The following is an 18,189-nucleotide window of genomic DNA, read 5'->3' as shown; positions in this document are numbered from 1 at the left end:
TCTAACATGTACTAATCTGCTCGAGTGAGGAGTCTTTTTTTTTTTTTCGTACAAGCAATTGTGCGTTCTTTGTATTTTTTTTTTACGATTCAGGGACTTTGAATCGTTGCCTAGCGAGAGTAGTGTTCTCGTTAGAGAGGCGAAATCCACCTTGAATGGAGAGAGGTTTACTTCACCTAGTGGCGAAGTGGTAAAGGAAATCCTCACAGTGGGTTACTTAAGGCAAGGACGTAGGCTGCGACCAAACCTTGTAAAATTTGGTGTTCAGCTCTTCTTCCCTTAGTCTTTTAAATTTTTGCAAGATATAAACTACATGCATGATTTTATTTTCATTAAGAATTTGCTGAATATTGACACTTGTTGAATATTGAATCTTGTTGATATTGAAACTTGTTGAACATTGGAAATTAGCTGAATATCGATTTTGTTTGTGATTGAATCTATATTGGTTTTGATTTGGTTGTTGGATTGAAAATTCAGACAAGTATAAAGTTTTGAATTCTTAAGTAATTGAGCCGAGGAAAATGGTTTTATAATCAATCATTAAATTGAAGTCTATATGCAAAGATAAACCTACTTCACTACTAAGATTGTAATTAAAAATATTATTTATTGCTATAAATTGCACTATAATAAATTATTTAGGTGAGTAAATTGAAACTTGATCTTGTAATATAATTGTAGATATCATATACACATTCATATTCATATTTAGGACTCTTGATTGGTATAGTATGGTCGCTGCTTAGATATCTTATTTGTGTAATTGTAAAAGGTTAAAATAACTAAGGGCTAAAGTAAAATTCCGCAAATTAATTTTTAATAACCCAATTCATCCCCCTCCCCCCCTCTCTCGGGAATATATCCTAATTTCAAAGGTTTTAAGTTATGAGTTAGCTAAAGAAATATAAAACAAATTTGAAGTAATGCATGAAGGAACTAACGAAGTCAAGGAACCTAAAGTGAATTTGTTGATGAGTGAATATTAGATGTTTCGGATGAAAGAAAATAGGTTAATGATTGATATGTACAATTGATTCACAAATAATATTAATCCTATGAAAAGACTAGGTAAGATCTTTTATACTAATGAAATGGTAAAATGATTCTTAGTTCCCTACCAAAAAAATGGGAAACTAATGTTGACATATCCCAACACACCTATCCAAATGGTGACTAAGCATGTGGTTGAAAAAACGAGGGTGTGAGATTTTGGGGTTTCAAAAAAAAAATTCAACGAAATTGCCACTAACCTTTTATTTCCAAGTATTGGACCATGTGCTTAGTTCACCTAATATCTACTAATTCTCAATTCTTAAGCTAATTTAGGTCAAGAACTAGTTGTTTTGGTCTGTATAGCTAGAGTAGGGTTTGGGAGTACAATTATGCGAGGTAAAAATATTAGCACCACCCACACACTTGTGCTAATGAATGATACTTGACTAGCCTTTAATTACCCATTTTGAATTCAATCAATCAAGATTCATAATTCTTCTAGGTTAAATTTAATTATTAAGCATTTAAATATTGAATAGTCTTGTTGTTGAGGTTATTCTCACCTCTAGAATCTAAAAAAATGCCATTGTCCCCACTTGGCGTTGCATTGTCGAATTCATTTAACAATGTTTACACCAAAATCAAGCATAATAAGACAAGCAAAAAGGATGCCCGATGTGCTGGAGTGCCTAGGCACTTTATCCTCAAATCTTTAGTAGAGATAACATTTTCTTATCTCTTATTTGTGTTTACCAATCACAAGGGCTCATATACACATCCAAAACATCATTCAAAATAAATTTACTTTTTTTGGATTTTCATTAAAACAATGTTGTGCAAATGAATGCGTAGCGGAATATCGAATCACAGAATGCAGCAACCAACAGTAAAATATACAGAAAAACACAATCACGCATATTATGTGAAAGCAATAAAACAATGACACGAAAAATTACGTGATTCGACAATGCCTATGTGATACCCCGTAGAAGAAAGACTTAAAAAGGATTTGATGTTACTACCTATATCAACAAGATGCACCTTTCTTTTCGGGAGCCTTTCCATAAGAACTCCACGATTAAGTGTGTTTGGTTTGGAGCAATCTTGGGATAGGTGACCTTCTGAGAAGTTTTCTCAGGAAGTGTGTGAGTAAGGACAAAACACACTGAAAAGAACATGTGTTGGTCTGTGAGGTCAGTCATTAGTCCGATAAGGCCCGCTCCCTTGTTGTCTGGTCTTAGTGGAGGAGGAGAGACGCAATACTCCCTGACAGACCCAAGTTAGGGCGTTACAAAATGACATCACACCTCGGGCCCCACTTGGCGGGTTCAGGGCATGATAGCCTACATCCAAAGAAGCAAACGACAATGAATTTTCACCATCTTATGTCCAAAGACATTAGACACCATAGAGTTACAACAAGAGAATACCCAGGAGAATCATGAAAATAAAAAAACCTTCATAACCTTCCTCTCTTGATGTGTGATACCCTAGACTTAGGTTTTCTCCTCTATCATACTTTTTAACCTGTGATCCACCTCTCAAGCTCCAGTATGTGTCTTCTAGGTGTTGCAAGCCTCTATTTATGAAGTCTAGGAGTCAGGGTTTTGCTCCTATAGCCCTATTTTCCAAAAATGCCCCTTAGGATGAAAGGATTTTCCTTCTTTGTCCTAAAGAGGGTGTTTGGGCACAACCCTTGAAACATGGCCCAAACCCGAAACATGCTTGCAAACGTATATGAGAAGACAAAGAACTCTCAATTAATTCTTCTCAACTCATTGTTTGTCCAATTAATTTGAATTAATTTCGGGCATCCAAAGCTTCCATATTTGTTGATGCTGACCTAACTATTGTGAATTCCCCCCCCCCCCCCCTCCCCATCCTCCACCTCTTCGTCACTCTTGCTAATTCCTCAATTATTTGATGCTCTATGGATGAGGGATTCATTTAAAAGTATCATAAAAGATGCTAAGGTAGAGAATTATGCTATAAAATAGCTATGATCAAGAGAATTTTCCCCCTTGAATTGGGTACTTGTTTTGCAATTTGAAATTTGATATTTTTGGCACCAACAACGTTTATCTTAGTTATCTTTTACTATTTCTATTATCAACTGTGTCATGAGCTAGAAAGAAGATGCGCAAATTAGTCCCTATTATTTTATATTCAGACTTCAACAAAAGAGAGAATCTCAAGCTATAGAAAATTGAGGAAATGAATTTAATCCAGTCTATAACATTATTTTTGCTTCTGATAATGAATACCTTAGTGCTTAATTCCCCACGAGCTACGTCAATGGTTAGAAAAGTGGGTGTTACACTTCTTATAATCATTAGATTTCAAACGAGTGAATCCCACTCCATCTAATATATTCATATTCTCGCATGTTTGTGCACTTAAATTCATCTAATTGATCTGATAATTAAAATGATTATTAAGAGGAGAACTCTCATATTTTTGGACATTTATATTTAATCTTAATATGCATTGGTTTTGTAAAACCTAACAAGATTTTCAATAAATTTTGGAACCTCTGTATAGATTCAAGACCTCCAAACAGAGGTGAGTAGGCCTTGCAAGCAGCAAAGTCCTTCAAACACAACGGGCATTTAGTACATTAATAAGAACCCACGGGCTGCCCATGCCAAAGAAAGGGCACCTTTTGTGCATCAAAGAACATGTACATCCATCAATCCATCCATGCTCCCAGTCCATGATTGTACAGCAGATTACAAGTGTCCTACACTATATACAAACACACCTGCAATAGACCATATCAAAACAAATGGAGAAGAAGAAACTACACCAGAACAGCAGCAGCCTGCTTCCATTTGGCACTCTTAACAACTTGAAGACAACAGGAGCAAGAGAATAAGGTTGAAAATTAAAGAATATTTAGAAGGAACCACCACCAAAGAGGACATCTCTGTGTCGAAAAGCAACCAACATAGAGCACTACCCAAAAGACAGCAATAAACCAAAAGAAAAAGAGAGGAAAAAAATCATTATTTTTTCTTCCCATTAGCCCCTTCTCTCTGGCTTCGAAAGTGACTAAGAAGCTGTTGTGCCTGGGTAAAAAAAAAAAAAAAAAACCAACAATAATTTAATTATCCCGTGCTTTCTATTGGGGAAAACAATATCTAATAATGTAAATGCCAAGTTTCGTGGAACAGCTATCTCTTAGAATATGATGGAATACAATGAAAATGCAATAAGAATTGTGTAAGATATAAGAATATAATGAAAATGTATACAGATATAGTAATATGAAAAGAAGTCAGTCATTCTATCCAACAAAGACAAAGGAATAGACATTTTGGTGAAACTTGAAAATAGTCATTTCTTGTTTAGTTATGGATTCACACAAATTTTTGCGTTGATATTTGCTTTATAGTGCCAACAATTATTTTGATGAACTATCAAATTCTTTTATTATAACCATTCTATCCCTAGGAATGGACATTCTATAGACTAAACATAGCCTGGTTTGCAAAATAGCTTCTCTTAGGAATAACATGGAATGCAATGAGAAATTCGAGAATAAACTTTCTCCCATGTTAATAGATATTCCTTGTCTATTTCTTGTTATTTCATCCAACATGAAATAGGAAAGGAAGGACATTGCTGGTGAAATTTTAGAATAGTTATTTCTTATTTATTCCTTGTAACCACTCTATTCATATGAATAGACATTTTGTAACACAAACTCAAGCTAAGGGTATAATCCTTGGAATAAGGAATAACAGCATCAAAACATTGAGATGGGAGTAGACTTGAAAACCAGAGAAGCGAAAGCGTTTGCAATTTAATTCCCTTCTTTCTCTGCACCTGGTGAAATAACAGCACCAGCCTCCATGCCATGACGGGAGTTTAACTATCTGTGTGTGTGTGTGTGTGTGTGTGTGTGTGTGTGAGTGAGACAGAGAGAGAGAGAGAGGAGGGTAGTCTACACACCTTCTCCTTTGCTCTGGGCGTGCCAGACTGAGATAATGCGACGAGGGGTGGGACAGCTCCTTCTTGGAGAACCAGGGTACAATACTTGGCGCTATTAATGCACAGTTGCAGCAGTACTGAGGCAGCATTTTCCTTTCCCCTCTGAGTACCTGTTTCAACAACCTCAACTAACAATGGAATGCCCCCTTCCCGCACAATTGCCACCCTTCCTTCTGAAATCGTTGACAAGTTTGCTAGAAGAGCAACAGCTTTGTCGACCATTCCAGTTGTAGGGTCCATCAGCTCTACAAGATGCTTCACAGCTCCTGCTTGAACTATTCGAGCCTTATTTTCATGAAAAATTGAAAGGTTGAATAGTGCAGTGGCAGCATCTTTTTTCCCTCTGAGAGTCCCTGAACCTAATAGATCTACCAAGGCTTTAACTGCACCAGAACGACCAATCTTTGCCTTATATTCTTCCAATACTGAAAGGCTGAACAGAGCTGCTGCAGAGTTCTCTTTGGCTCCAGCATTTCCTGATTTCAAGACATGGATGAGAGGTGCTATGGCTCCTGCTTCTGCTATCATGGCCTTGTTGTCTTCATTAATCGATAGGTTCAATAAAGCTGTGACTGCGTGCTCTTGGGTTTGCTGCACCTCTGAGTACAACAATGCAAGTAGTAGTGAGATGGCTCCACATCGACCTATAATAAGGCGATTCTCCATGTTGTGCTTTGCAAGAAAACGTAATTCTGCTGCAGCCCTTGTTTGCACTTCAATTGACTGGCTCTTTAAGTCTTCAACCATTTTCTCAACATGAGAAGCTGTGGTTAAATCATCTGATCCTGAGTCAGAAAACGGATGGGAAAGTGTTCTGCTGTGGCTGTGACTTCCATTGCTAGGCATTTCAGTTCTCACTTTGGGACTCTGATTTCCTGATGGCCAGGGCGAAAACCCCAAATCTTTAGTAGGAGAAGAAGTAGGACGTTCAGATGTGATTTCTCCTGAATACTCGCTCACATTTTCATTCTTATCAGATATCCCAGATGCCTCTGTTGAGCCAGTGGGCATATAGTCAACACTGGAAATAGCACTTGCAACTGATTCACTCCTGCTGTGAATGTATGACTGCTCAGGGGATGGGGATTCAGACCTTTCATTGTCCCTTCTCTTGCATGCCTTGGATAATTCCTCATTCAATCTGGAAGAAGTATCAACCTTTTGTTTCTCAAGCTCATTACCAACTTCTACAGAAGATCTTGATGTGCAATTGCTGTGTAAAGAACAATGGAAACTATCTGTATGGATGAAATCCTGACGAGATTCATTATTCAAAGGAGGGACTGAGATAATATTAGTGCACTCAGGGGTACGGGAAAGCCTTACATTGTTTTCCTCACACCAGTTTGCTATCAGAGCTTTGACGGTGTAATTAGGAATAATATTTGTGTGCGCGAGCCTTAGGCGAGTTTGTGGACAAATAATCAGCTCATGATCAAGCCACTTTTGGATGGAAGCCCGCTCATACGTTTGACCCGAAGCCACAATCACAGGATCCACCATGAGTTCCAATGACAAAGGGCAACGAAAGTACGAAGGAATTGAGACTCCATTTATCATTTTAAAGCAATCAAGTTTAACCACACAGCTACGAATATGGGAAAAAAGATCCATGATTTGGCTGATGTGGTCTAATTCCCCTTTTGTTTTGCTGAGTTGTGCCTTCATTCTCTTGTTTTCCAAGGCCACACTTTCTTTCAGCAGTTCATGGCTCAAAGTCAGACCAAGTGATTCAGCAATTTTTAAAAGATGATCACTGGATGGAATATTACCATCTCTTTGAATTCTTAGCGCCTCCTCTATGCTTATTGATATTCTTTCCTGCTCCACATACTGAAGTTCTTGCATACAGAGCTGAAACAGTTGACTAGAGATCAGTCACAGACTAGATATGGTTAACCAGGCAAAAAAAACATGAGAGAGAGAGAGAGAGAGAGAGAGAGAGTGGTGAAAAACAAATTCCAACTTCCAACTTACATGGACACCAGATAAAATAGAACTACGTGCAGATGATTGTAACAATTCTTCTAATTTATGACAAATCTTGAGTGAAGAGCTTTGAACTTTCATCACCAGTGGTTCACTCTGCAGAATCTAGAGATCCAAAAGAATTCATTAAATGCATGACATAGGCCCAATGCCATTCCCCAACCTGCCAACTTTGTTATCAATTGCCAAAATAATAGAAGAAAAAACGAAAGCTTTGGATGTTACAACTTCATTGAAGATCATTCATGAAATATGGATTGGGAAGAAAATTTTACTAGTAAAAGCAATATATTCTGTATAATTAAGCTTACTTCTGAAAATAGATGTTTTAAGCAAACAAAGCGATACAAATCGAAAAAGAAAAGGAAAACAATGTGAATTGAATTACTAATTTATTTAAAAAGCATAAATGTAAGTTATAAGAGCCCAAAAAATAGAAAAGCGCCACCTTGTCAAAAGGACCCAGTCAAGCAGAATGAGAAAAAGGTTACTCACACAGCTAATCTTGCTCATCTTTGGACACCAGCTCTCCACAAACTCCCTTGCCTCATTAATAGCCACATCAAGTTCTTCATACTCCTTAAATAGGATTTCCTCCGAAGATATTCTGTAATCTGCAACTTCATCAAGCACCGGTTTCAATAGCTTCAATGAACTGACTATTATTCTGTAATCCTTCTGACTAGGAATCGGTTTCAGAATCTGGCACGAAACTAAATGAATGAATCGGGAAATGCTGTTTATCAGACATCTAACAGATTTTGTGTCCATCTGACCTGAATTGGAAAATCATTTCACAAACTAAATAATGAATACACCAGAAAAAAACTATTTCACTGGAAATTATAGATGTAATGCATTGACAAGATTATTCCACATAATAAATGTATTATAACCATAACCTTAAAAATATTTTTTGTTGAAATAAAATAAGTTATTTTAGTAATTAGGTATTTTAGTGGGGGAATTATTTTTGCTGAAGTCTTCTTTATTCTTTTTAAACTATAGGAGGGCAGACATGGGGCTGGCTCCAGGAAACTGCCACCTTTTCTTTTTCTCTTCTTTTCTTCTCCTCTTCTCATCTTCTCTTCTTCTTTGCCCCATCTCTATCCTGGGGCTGTATACAAGGCTCCAGGAAACTGCCACTTTTTTTTTTCTCTCTCTTGCTTTCTTCTTCTTTTCTTCTCCTCTTCTCTTCTTCTTTGCCCCATCTCTTACTTTACAACATGGTATCAGAGCCATGGTTTCTAGGAGGTCTTGGATTTTAGTCGTGTTGCCTGCACTTATTGTTTGTTTATTTAAATTCATCTTATTCCCTGTAACGGATACTATTTACTGTTTGTTACCTCCCCACATGCAATCAGGATGCATGTGCGAGGGAGTGTTAATCTTGATACACATTGTTGGCCACAACCTAACAGCTTAAGCGGTAATCTAACACATTATCAAATATCTTCCTAATATCTCTATTGAACAGCCAAAGGATGCCAAATGATACACCCAAACATATGGTATTAAGGCTTGGCTCGATTGGTTGCCAAGGGTTGGAAGACTAAATTATGTTCACTTAATCAATCTCATCAGTTAATTTTGATTGGCCCTTATATCAGTTGGATGTGAAAAATGCCTTCTTGTATCAACATTTGCAGGAAGATATACATGGACTAACCTCCCAGGTATGTTGCTCAGGGGAATGATGTAAAGTAAGTAGCTTGCAGAAAGTCAATTATGGTCTTGAACAGTCACCTTGAGCATGGTTTGACAAGTTTAGTGTGGTGTTCTTTACATTTGGCTTCATCCAATGCTACTATGTTCATTCAGTCTTTTGTCTGCAAAAAGGAGACGCGTGGTACTTCTAGTAGTCTATTTTGTTTATATCATTCTTATTGTAGTGACTCAAGCGAGATTACATCTGTTAAGCCATGCCGTCAAGCTAACTTTCAAATCAAAGATTTGGTACTCTACATTACGTTCTTGATATTGATATCGTACAGTGCAAGAAAGGGTTTAATCTATCTTAGAAAAAAATATACCTTGGACTAGTTTGTTGGGTGCTATGCCAATTAATACCGTATGGATCCTGTTGTGAATTATGGCTCACATTCAAAGGGAAAGCAGGAATGGAAATCAGAGTGCAGCAGTGCAGCAAGGGCAGTATTTCTGTTCTGTCTGAAACCGTCCACGGTTTTAGGGCAGTATTTCTATTCTGTCTGAAATCGTCGATGATTTGGCTTGACACAACGAGGCTAATTTCAAATTTTGAATTCAGACATTAATGTGGTTGGGCGTTTGGGGGGAAACCTCCGAAGTGTTTATAAATATACCATTCTGGGTATATTCTGAGAGTGGAAGATCATTATATTGTATGTTATTTGACACTTACATAGTGAAATTTTCCGATTGCTTCCGTTGATGTAGGCATTGTTGAACCACATAAATCTTTGTGTTGTTGTTCTTGCTTTCAAATATACTGCTTGTGTGTGTTCCATATTTGTTCTTCATTAGTCGCAGTGTTTAATTTCCGCTGTGCAAATCCGAGTTCTTTCACAACAATTGGTATCAAAGTGTTGTTATGGCATCGAGCCACTTCATCTGCAAAATTTGATGTTGTCAAATTTGATGGAACTGGAAACTTTGGTTTGTAGCAAAGGAAAGTGAAAGATTTGCTTGTGCGGCAAGGAATGGTGAAGGCCTTGTATGGTGTTCAACTAGAAGGTATGGATGAGACTAATTGGAAAGAATTAGAGGCAAAGGCTGTTGCTACAAGACAATTGTGTTTGGCCAACGAAGTGCTTTATCATGTCATGGAGGAAGATTCTCCTGCGTTGGCAAAATCTTGAAATCCGGTATATGTCCAAATCCCTTACTAACAAACTCTTTCTTAAGTAGCGTCTTTATTGACTTAAGATGGTGGATGGTTCAAACTTGAATCAACACATCAAAACATTTAATCAAATCATAAGTGATTTAATGCGGGTTGATGTGAAATTTGAAAATGATGATAAGGCGTTGATGCTACTGAATTCCTTGCCAACGACTCACACATATGAGAACCTAGTTACCACTCTTACATGGGGGAAAGTGACCCTAAACTTGGAAGAGGTGACAAGTGCATTGTTGGGATTTCATCAAAGGATGAAAGTCTGAGATGAACGGAGAAGGACTTGTGGTGAAAGGTAACCATGATTGTAGGAGAGGAAAATTCAGAAATGGATCAAGTCAAAAATCCCAAACTCAATCCAAGAAAAAAAAGGATATCCGATGTTACAAGTGCGATAAAAAGAGACACATTAAACCGAAGTGTCCGGATTGGAAGAAAGGAAATGCTGAAAAGCATGAAGGGACTTCAAAATAAGCAAATGTAGTTCAAAAAGAAAATTTAGTTTGCAGTGATGGTGATGTACTTTCAGTTTCGTCGGGGTTGGATCGCCTCACGGACTCATGGATCCTAGACTCGACATGTTCTTATCATATGACTCCAAATAAGGAGTGGTTCAACACTTACAGGTTGGTAAATTCAGGTCCAGTTCTTATAGGCAATGATGTCTCTTGAAAAATCATTGGCATTGGAAGTGTTAGAATTAAAATATTTGATGGTGTTGTAAGAACCTTGAGTAATGTAAGACACATACTGGACCTACGGAAGAGTCTCATTTCACTTGGCACTTTGGATTGTAATGAATTCAATTACAAATCTGAAAGTGGGATTATGAAGGTGTGCAAAGGTAATCCAACGATGATGAAAGGGCAAAAAAGTTAGATGGAAATATTTATATACTACAAGGAACTACAATTGTAGGTGGAGCTGCAATCGTAGATTCTGAATTTGATGAAACCATTTTGTGGCATATGCGGCTTGGGCATATAGGTGAACATGGTATGAAAGAACTTCACAAGAGAAAACTCTTGAAAGGTATGGAAACATGTAAACTGAATTTTTGCAAATTTTGTGTTCTTGAGAAACAAAATAGGACACAATTCAAATCAGCTATTCACAAGACAAAAGGTATTCTTGATTATATACATTCTGATGTTTGGGGACCTGTTAGAGTAGCATCAAGAAGTAGACATGTTTAGTTTGTGAGTTTTGTTGACGACTACTCACAGAAAGTCTGGGTAAGTCTGATACGTTTGCCAAGTTTAAGTTGTGGAAAGCTAAAGTGGAAAACCAGACGAGGAGGAGAATCAAATGCCTCAGGTCAAACAATGGGACCGAGTACGCTGATTCTAGGTTCATGGGGTTTTATGAGCAGCAGGACATTAAGAAACATTTCACTGTTCGCCGGACATCTCAGCAAAATGGTGTGGCTGAAAGGATGAACCAGACTCTAGTTGAGCTCAGTGTCTCAGGCTTAATGCAAGGCTACCAAAGAACTTCTAAGCCGAGGCAGTTAGTATGGCTTGTTTCTTGGTAAACTGGTCACCAAGGGCATCACTAGAGGAGAAAGTGGCAGAAGAGGTATGAATGGGAAATGCAGTAGACTATTCCGAATTGAAGGTATTCGGTTGTCCAGCCTATGTTCATGTGTTTAGTGAGGAGAGAACGAAGCTTGACACAAAGTCTAGACGCTGCGTCTTTTTGGGATATCAAAAGGGCGTGAAGGGGTTCAAGTTGTGGGATCCAATGATAAACAAGGTGATGATTAGCAAGGATGTAGTTTTTGATGAGAAAACTATGGTAAAGCATACTCAAGAATTTGATGAAGAGAAACAAGAGCCAAAAATTTGGAACAAAGACGAACATGTTGTGCAGGTGGAGTTAGAAACTCAGGGCAATGATAATGATCTTAGTCCACCAGTTGCAAGGAGTTCGGGAAACCAGCAAGTCGATAATATTCCTATATGGAGATCCAGACGTACTATCAGAAAACTTCCAAGGTATGGGTTTGAAGAGTTAGTATCTTATGCTTTCATTATCAGTTGCAATTATCCAACTACTTTTTAAGAGGTAGTGCACGGCTAAGAGAAAAGTAAGTGGATGGGTGCTATGATTGAGGAAATGGAATCGCTGCATAAGAATCAAACTTGGGAGTTGGTGGAGCTTCCAAATGGGAAGAGGGCGATAGGCTGCAAATCAGTATATAGGAAGAAGGAAGCAATTTCAAAAAAGGAATGAGAGAAATTTAAGACACACTTAGTGGCAAAGAGATACTCACAGAAAAAGGGAATAGATTATAATAAAATCTTTTCATCTGCGGTCCGACACACTTCCATCAAAGTAGTATTGGGGTCAGTAACTCATTATGATCTGCATTTGGAACAAATGGATGTGAAGACATCATTTCTCCATAATGACTTGGAGGAACAGATTTATATAGTATAGCCGGAGAGATTCAGTGAACCAGGACAAGAACACTTAATTTTCAAGTTGAAGAAGTCTCTTTACGGGCTGAAACAATCTCCAAGGCAATGGTATAAAAGATTTGATTCCTATATGATCAGGATAGGCTATAGAAGATATGAGTATGACTGCTGCTTGTATGTGAATAAGCTTGATGACGGTTCTATTATTTTCTTATTGTTGTATATCGATGATATGTTAATAGCTACAAAGGATTTAACTGAGGTAAATCAATTAAAGGATTTGTTGCATAAAGAGTTTGACATTAAAGATCTTAGTGTAGCCAAGAAGATACTTGGGATAGAAATTCGCTGGGACAGAACTACAAGGAGATTGTGGTTATCTCAAGGCGACTATGCGAAGAAGGTGTTGTAAAGGTTTAGCATGGCTGATGCTAAACCGGTATGTACACCTCTAGCAAGTCACTTTAAATTATCTACTGCTGAATGCCCAAGTACAGATAATAATATCAAGGACATGTCAAAGGTCCCCTATGCTAGCTCCATGGGGTGGGGAGCTTAATTTATGTCATGGTGTGTACAAGACCAGAATTGGCACATATAGTGAGTGTGGTGAGTAAGTTTCTCTCTAATCTGGGTAGACAGCACTGGAAAGCCGTCAAATGGATTTTTAGATACTTACAGGGTACTTCTAGTTATGACATCACGTTCGGCAAGCAACAAGATAGTCCATCAGTTGTGGGGTTTGTTGATGCTGATTATGTAGAAGATATGGATGATAGAAGGTCTACAGCGGGTTATGTCTTTACCCTTATGGGAGGACCTATATGTTGGAGGTTTATGGTACAATCCTTGGTGGCATTGCCTACAACTAAATTTAAACATATGGCAATTGCCGAAACTGCAAAGGAAGCCTTATGGCTTATCGGTTTGGCCAAAGAGCTAGGTATACAGCAAAGTGGGGTTGTGCTACGTTGTGACAGTAAAAACGCTATCTACTTGGCGAAAAATCAAGTGTACCATGCTAGAACTAGGCATATTGATGTAAGGTTCCACAGAGTCCGGGAATTGATTACTTCAAGTGAACTTGTATTGGAGAGAGTTTACACATCTGAAAACGCAGCAGACATTTTGATAAAATCGGTTACTACTGAAAAGTTCAAGCATTGCTTGGACTTACTTCATGTCTCCAAGTGCTAGAGGGGAGACGGACCCAACCTAACGTTCCAAGTTCAAGGTGGAGCAGTGCGTTCATGTTTTTTGATTTCTCCTAAGGGGCGTATGTTCGCCAAGGTGGAGTTTGTTGTGAATTATGGCTCACATTCAAAGGGAAAGCATGAATGGAAATCAGAGTGCAACAATGCAGCAGGGCCAATATTTCTATTTTGTCTGAAACCGTCGATGGATTTCCTAAAACTGTCGACTATTTGGCTCGAGGCAGTGAGACTAATTTCAAATTTTGAATTTAGACGTTAATGTGGTTGGGTGTTTGGAGAGAAACCTCCGAAGTGTTTATAAATATACCATTCTGGGTATATTCTGAGAGTGGAAGATCATTGTATTGCATGTTCTTTGACACTTACATAGTGAAACTTTGTCGATTGCTCCCGTAGATGTAGGCATTGCCGAATAACGTAAATTTTTGTGTTGTTATTCTTGCTTTCAGATATACTGCGTGGGTGTGTTCCATATTTGTTCTTCGTTAGTTGCTGTATTTAATTTCCGCTGTGCAAATCTAAGTTCTTTCACAACAGATCCTAGCATGAAGTTTTCTAGGGATGTTGAAGTGGAATTTGAGGACAAATGTCAACATAGGCAGTTGGATGCCTAGTTGATTTATTTGACTGTCACTTTATGGATAACGTTTGATATATAAATGTAAACAAAACTATGAGATGATGTAAATTGGGCTAGCTTTGTTGATGATCTAAGGTCTACTACTGGATACTATGCATTTGTGGGAAGTAATCATGTTGATTGGCATAGCAAGAAACAAGCCACTGTAATGCTGAAGTAGTCATACTATGATTGAGCTTATGTGGTGTAAGTCTTTATGTCAAAGATATGATTTTTGGTAACAAAGCCAATAGATATGTTTTGTGATAATCAAGCTGCCAATTTTAATATTGCATGAGAGGATAAAGCACATTAAAGTTGATTGCCATTTTGAAAGGGGTAATGTGTTGAAGAAGGTTGCGATGACTTCAATTGTGAAATTTTTGGATCAATGAGGCAATGTTCTCAGCCCGTCGAGTCTAACGGTTGTAACAAGCTAGTTAGGTGATATTTATACACCTCCAACTTGAAGAGAAGTGTCAAAAGAAAATATGTTGTTTTAGTAATTAGATAGTGGGTGGGAGTATTTTTGTCCTTAAGTCTTTTTTATTCTCATTAAAATATACGAGGGCAAACCTCAAGCTCTATGTGAGGCTCCCAAAACTGCTGCCTCTTCTCCCCCCCCCCCCCCCCCCAATTTCTTTCTTCTTATTTTTTTCTCCTTTTCTCGTCTTCTCTACTCCATCTCTAACTTTACAACAATTTTTTTATAACAACAATTATCACAGTTTCTAAAGTACAAGTTGTTAACCATCCATATACATTCATGGTAATCGAAGTGTTTGCTTGAAACAATTTTTTTTTTTCTGTTTCTTATTATTTTTTCCCAGTTCTTTTGTAAAAGAGCAGTAGAAATGTTTGGGAAAACTCCTTGTTTTTTCATGAGAAGAAGTCAAAATGGGCAGATTTAGAAGCTTAAGAAAGGTGTCTCCAACTGTTTCTGGAAACTGTCATACAATCATTTCTCTTGCTCCATATAATTAGAAAAATAAATAAAAATATGCTGTCTGTTTTCATAAAACGAAAGATTGAAAACATTCAAAATTTCCAAAAAAAAACCTTAAACTAGCAACCTCATGATATTTTTTTCTTAGGAAAGGTGACAAAGTTTACCTAGGTGTGTTTTTATATCCTTAAATGGAGAGACAAACAGGCTGAAGAAAATTATGCAGATAACTTGGCATGCACATCATCCAATTGCTAAAACAATTGTAGCGATTAAAAGATAGAACCCCACTAAACAAATGGTTCAATGTTTTTTGCTGCCAAAACTGACCACGAACTAACAAATAAAAAGGAACAAATGACGAGTTTATAAAACAAATGAACACACAGAATTATTTGATTTTCATCTGATGTCCATAGCAAATGCATTGATGACCATATACATACATTGATTGTACATGTGACAGTGTTGAGTGAAAACATAGCTAAGACTACAGAAGTAATTCCTCAAAGTCTGCAGGAAAAAATATCCGTGCGCTGAGAAGGTCAGCATCTATACAAATCCTTTTAACATTATTTTCTCTCCTCCAGCTGATTTATGCAATTAAACATTTCAACAGAAATCAAGAATTACAGAGATCATAATTAATAACAATATGACAAGACTTAAAGCAGGAAAAAAAAAACTAATAAAAAACCAAACAATGAAGACCTCTTTGAATTTTTTATCATACAAATCAAGAAATTGAATTATTTATGCCATTGCTTTGCATTTTCAAGAAGCTACAACCACATATGAAACCACAACTAGAATTTCCATTGAGGTGTGAATCAAACACTGCGCCCAAATCAAGAACCCTTTCAGTTATTTCTCAACCACCTACCACCCCCCCCCCCCCCCCCCAAAAAAAAAAGCACATATTTTGCTATAGGACAATGTGAGTTATTACAGTTTTTGAATTATTCAGCAAACTTAACTACCTTCAACTCAAGCTTTCCACATAAGCCAGCTGTTCAATTCAATAATGAACTTCCCAGTGTTAGTTTTGTCAATAAATGACTAAACCCATTTGACTCTACCAGTTTGCTAAAGGCTAAACTTTATTTTTAGAAAATTAAAAATTAAAAGAGGACCATTCCCTAGAAACTTTGGGAATTTTATAAGCTTAAAATAAAATTACAGATCATTGTACTGCGTTCAGCCGACAGACAATTTTCTAAAGGTGTCCTAAAATTAATTTTTTTTCTTTCATTTTCCTTTCCATTATTACCTTGAAAACAAACAGACACTGGTAGAATTCACTTCACAAGATAATTTTAACTACATAAATGAAAACAAGAACGCCATAAAACCGACCTTCAGAAAACTAACTGATAAATATGTTCCAAATTTTTTATAAAAAAAATCTGACCATTTTCTTCAAGTTATAGCCAAAGATTTACGAAGAAGAGCTCCAAAGCTCGAGACCAGTATAAAAAGAAACCCCAAGTCGTATCATCTCCCGCCCATATTAATATTAATACAATTAAAAAATTCACGAATTCATGAACCAATTCAAAACAAAAAAATAAAAACAAAAAAAAACGAAAAAAACTGTCACCTCTAAAACCGGAGAGGGAGGAAATAATCAAAACTATTTGATGTGGGTGAGCTGCCGGTTGAAGGCATGAACAGATCTTGATGAACCCAAAAGCAAGAATCTTTAATAGGAAACTTCCATGGGAGTGAATGATCTCATAGCCATCAGTATAACCCTCATGCCATGCTTCCCTTGCAGAGCTCCACGAGAGGAGGGAGGGACGGAGGGAGAGATGCAACAAGTTGGGAAAAAAAATTGGGGACAAATATGCAAAAAGGTAAAATGGTGGGTCCCTTTTTAGTTGCAGATTTGTTGGGTTTTGTGGTGAAAATTAATTAAGATTTAAGAACAGGAATGAACAACGTAAGAGATGGGCAAAATATGAAAAATAGAAAATATGTTTAGAGAGAGAAGGGTGAGGAAGGGGAGCATCTCTGTTTCCAAATGTAGCTTGAATGACTTATATGCCCTTGACTTCTCTAAAAATTTACCACTCCATATTTAATCAAACTTCATGCCATTTATGGCACAAACATGGTTGAATGATTTTATCCAAGTCTTCGAACTAATAATAATAGTAATGATGGTTATAATAATTTTTAGTTTTTTAAATTTTTAATATTTTAAGAGTAACGATATTTTGCCTTATAACTTTTATCCTTTTAATTAGAAGAAAATATGGTTAATTATAAAGATATTTTACGAACGAACAATTATCGAAATTCTATTTTTTAGATAAAAATATTTATTAAAATAGTTAAAATAAATAATATTCTTTGCAATCTAATTTAGTGATGAAATTTGAGAAATAATTTTACTAGTTTTGCTTAATAGTGCTAAAAAAAGTTATTTTATTTTATTTTTTTGCTTCTAGAAAAAGAAATTGATTTATTTAAATTTTCAAAGGGGGGTGTGTGTATGGTGCAATAGGATGGGAATGTAATAAAATATATCATTAAGAGAAAGGACTCTCATTTGGAAATTAGGTGGCAATTATTTTTGGCCTATTTTTTGAAAACTTCTAAGATACCCTTTGAACTATTGAAACTATTAAATAAAATAACATAATAAAAATGCTAATAAATAATGAAACTATTTTTAAATTTTAAAATTAAAAAAAAATTAAAGTCTTGGGCGCACCGTGCCCACTACTTATTGAGGATACAAAAATCATTCGTTTAAAAGTATATTATTCCATGTTATATATACAATATGGCAAGCACGGACCGATTGTCACAATAAAATTTGAAAATAATGATTCTTTATTTACCATATATATATATAAATTTTGCATTGTCATTTACTATATGGTGAATAACATTTTTCAAAGTTAACGAATCTTTATACTATTATGATTATTCCTTCTTTATGAATAAGCATTATATAAGCAAAACAAGTGGAACAAATATTAAAGATTATGTTTAAATCTTTACACTATTATGAAAATAAAAAGAATTTTTTTTTTCACTTCTTGTCCAAACAATTATAAGAATATTAATTTATTTTTAAAATTTTCAAGATTCACATTAAAAAAGGAAGAAAATAAAGA

At 36.4% G+C, this 18,189-nt stretch overlaps 1 protein-coding gene across 4 annotated transcripts; it reads right to left on the bottom strand.

Moving 5' to 3' along the window:
• Window positions 1-3,507: 3,507 nt before the first annotated feature.
• On the bottom strand, window positions 3,508-16,996 carry LOC131156182 (U-box domain-containing protein 3). 4 transcript variants are annotated; one of them, XM_058109649.1, is made up of 6 exons: window positions 16,662-16,881; window positions 15,508-15,651; window positions 7,474-7,754; window positions 6,967-7,083; window positions 4,951-6,843; window positions 3,508-4,064 (listed from the first exon to the last, which is right to left on the bottom strand). In XM_058109649.1, exons 2-6 carry the CDS (start codon window positions 15,611-15,613, stop codon window positions 4,002-4,004), a joined length of 2,460 nt encoding a protein of 819 aa, XP_057965632.1. In that variant the 5' UTR covers window positions 15,614-15,651; window positions 16,662-16,881; the 3' UTR covers window positions 3,508-4,001. The 4 variants fall into 4 exon arrangements, with proteins under 4 accessions (XP_057965632.1, XP_057965634.1, XP_057965633.1 ...); XM_058109651.1 differs by lacking the exon at window positions 15,508-15,651 and having other exon boundaries at window positions 16,662-16,905; XM_058109648.1 differs by lacking the exon at window positions 3,508-4,064 and having other exon boundaries at window positions 4,403-6,843; window positions 16,662-16,996.
• Between the last annotated feature and the right edge of the window lie 1,193 nt (window positions 16,997-18,189).

This window comes from Malania oleifera, chromosome 5 (assembly GCF_029873635.1).
Source record: "Malania oleifera isolate guangnan ecotype guangnan chromosome 5, ASM2987363v1, whole genome shotgun sequence".
Lineage (NCBI taxonomy): Eukaryota > Viridiplantae > Streptophyta > Magnoliopsida > Santalales > Ximeniaceae > Malania > Malania oleifera.
This window is presented reverse-complemented; position numbering and strand designations above follow the sequence as displayed.

Excerpts from the sequence above, each read along its gene's own strand:
- LOC131156182 (XM_058109648.1), bottom strand. The coding sequence starts at position 15,613 with ATGCTGACCTTCTCAGCGCACGGATATTTTTTCCTGCAGACTTTGAGG. Across the intron at positions 7,084-7,473 it reads AGATGAGCAAGATTAGCTGT|ATTCTGCAGAGTGAACCACT; the intron begins GTGAGTAACCTT and ends TTGGATCTCTAG. Across the intron at positions 6,844-6,966 it reads CTATTTTATCTGGTGTCCAT|CTCTGTATGCAAGAACTTCA; the intron begins GTAAGTTGGAAG and ends CAACTGTTTCAG.